Consider the following 846-nt stretch of genomic DNA (forward strand, 5'->3'; position numbering starts at 1 on the left):
GGTGCTGCTTGGTGATGTTCTTGAAGCTGTAGTAGAGGCGGCTGCCGCCCCCGGCGCCCGAGGTCGCGCCGGCCCGCACCTCGTCGTAGAGGCTTGCGCCCTCGGGGGACTCCGCGGAGCTGCTCAGCGTGGGGCTGGCGGGCACTTTGGCGACGTTGTAGCGTCTCAGCAGCTGCGACGGCTGCTGCCCCGGCGGCTGCAGGAGCTGCTGGTGCGGCGGTTCCTCGTCCTCCTCGTCCGGCTCCTGCTTGATCTGCAGCTGCAGCTCGTCGTCGTCGTCGTCGTCGTCGTCGTCGTCGTCGTCGTCGTCGTCGTCGCCGCCGCCGCCGCCGGCCGCGCTCTTCTCCGGGCTCTGGCTGGCGCTGGGCTTGGCCGAGGGGTCCATTTTGGGCTTTTTCCGGGGCCGGTACTTGTAGTCGGGGTAGTCGGCCATGTGCTTGAGTCGCAGCCGCTCCGCCTCCCGGATGAACGGGATCTTCTCGCTGTCCTTCAGCATTTTCCAGCGCTTGCCCAGCCTCTTGGAGATCTCGGCGTTGTGCATGTCTGGAGACTGCTCCATGATCTTCCTGCGTTCGATCTTGGACCACACCATGAAAGCGTTCATCGGCCGCTTGATGTGGCCCGACGCCGTCTTGCACCAGTCTGGGTCGCTCTCGTCCAGGGCCACCGGGCTGCAAGCCATGAATTCGCCCTCCTCCGTGTCCAGCGCCTCCCGGGGCAGGTTGCTCTCCGCTTCCAAGCTCTCCGCCTGCTGCACCATGATCCGCTGCGGGGCTGGACGCTCCAACCCGGGCCACTGGGTCTCGTGCGGAGGTCCCCCTCCCCCTCCCACCCCTCCACCTTCCT

General features: G+C 67.3%; 1 protein-coding gene across 1 annotated transcript in view; it reads right to left on the reverse strand.

Annotated features, from left to right (window-relative positions):
• The window catches only part of SOX11 (SRY (sex determining region Y)-box 11), a 1,221-nt gene extending 417 nt beyond the window's left edge, over positions 1-804 (reverse strand). The window contains exon 1 of the mRNA XM_011960982.1: positions 2-804. Coding sequence (XP_011816372.1) covers positions 2-760 — 759 coding nt within the window. The 5' untranslated portion in view covers positions 761-804. The remainder of the gene's footprint in view (position 1) is intronic.
• Positions 805-846: the final 42 nt, after the last annotated feature.

Source organism: Colobus angolensis, unplaced genomic scaffold (genome assembly GCF_000951035.1).
Source record: "Colobus angolensis palliatus isolate OR3802 unplaced genomic scaffold, Cang.pa_1.0 Scaffold53, whole genome shotgun sequence".
Taxonomy (NCBI): Eukaryota; Metazoa; Chordata; class Mammalia; order Primates; family Cercopithecidae; genus Colobus; species Colobus angolensis.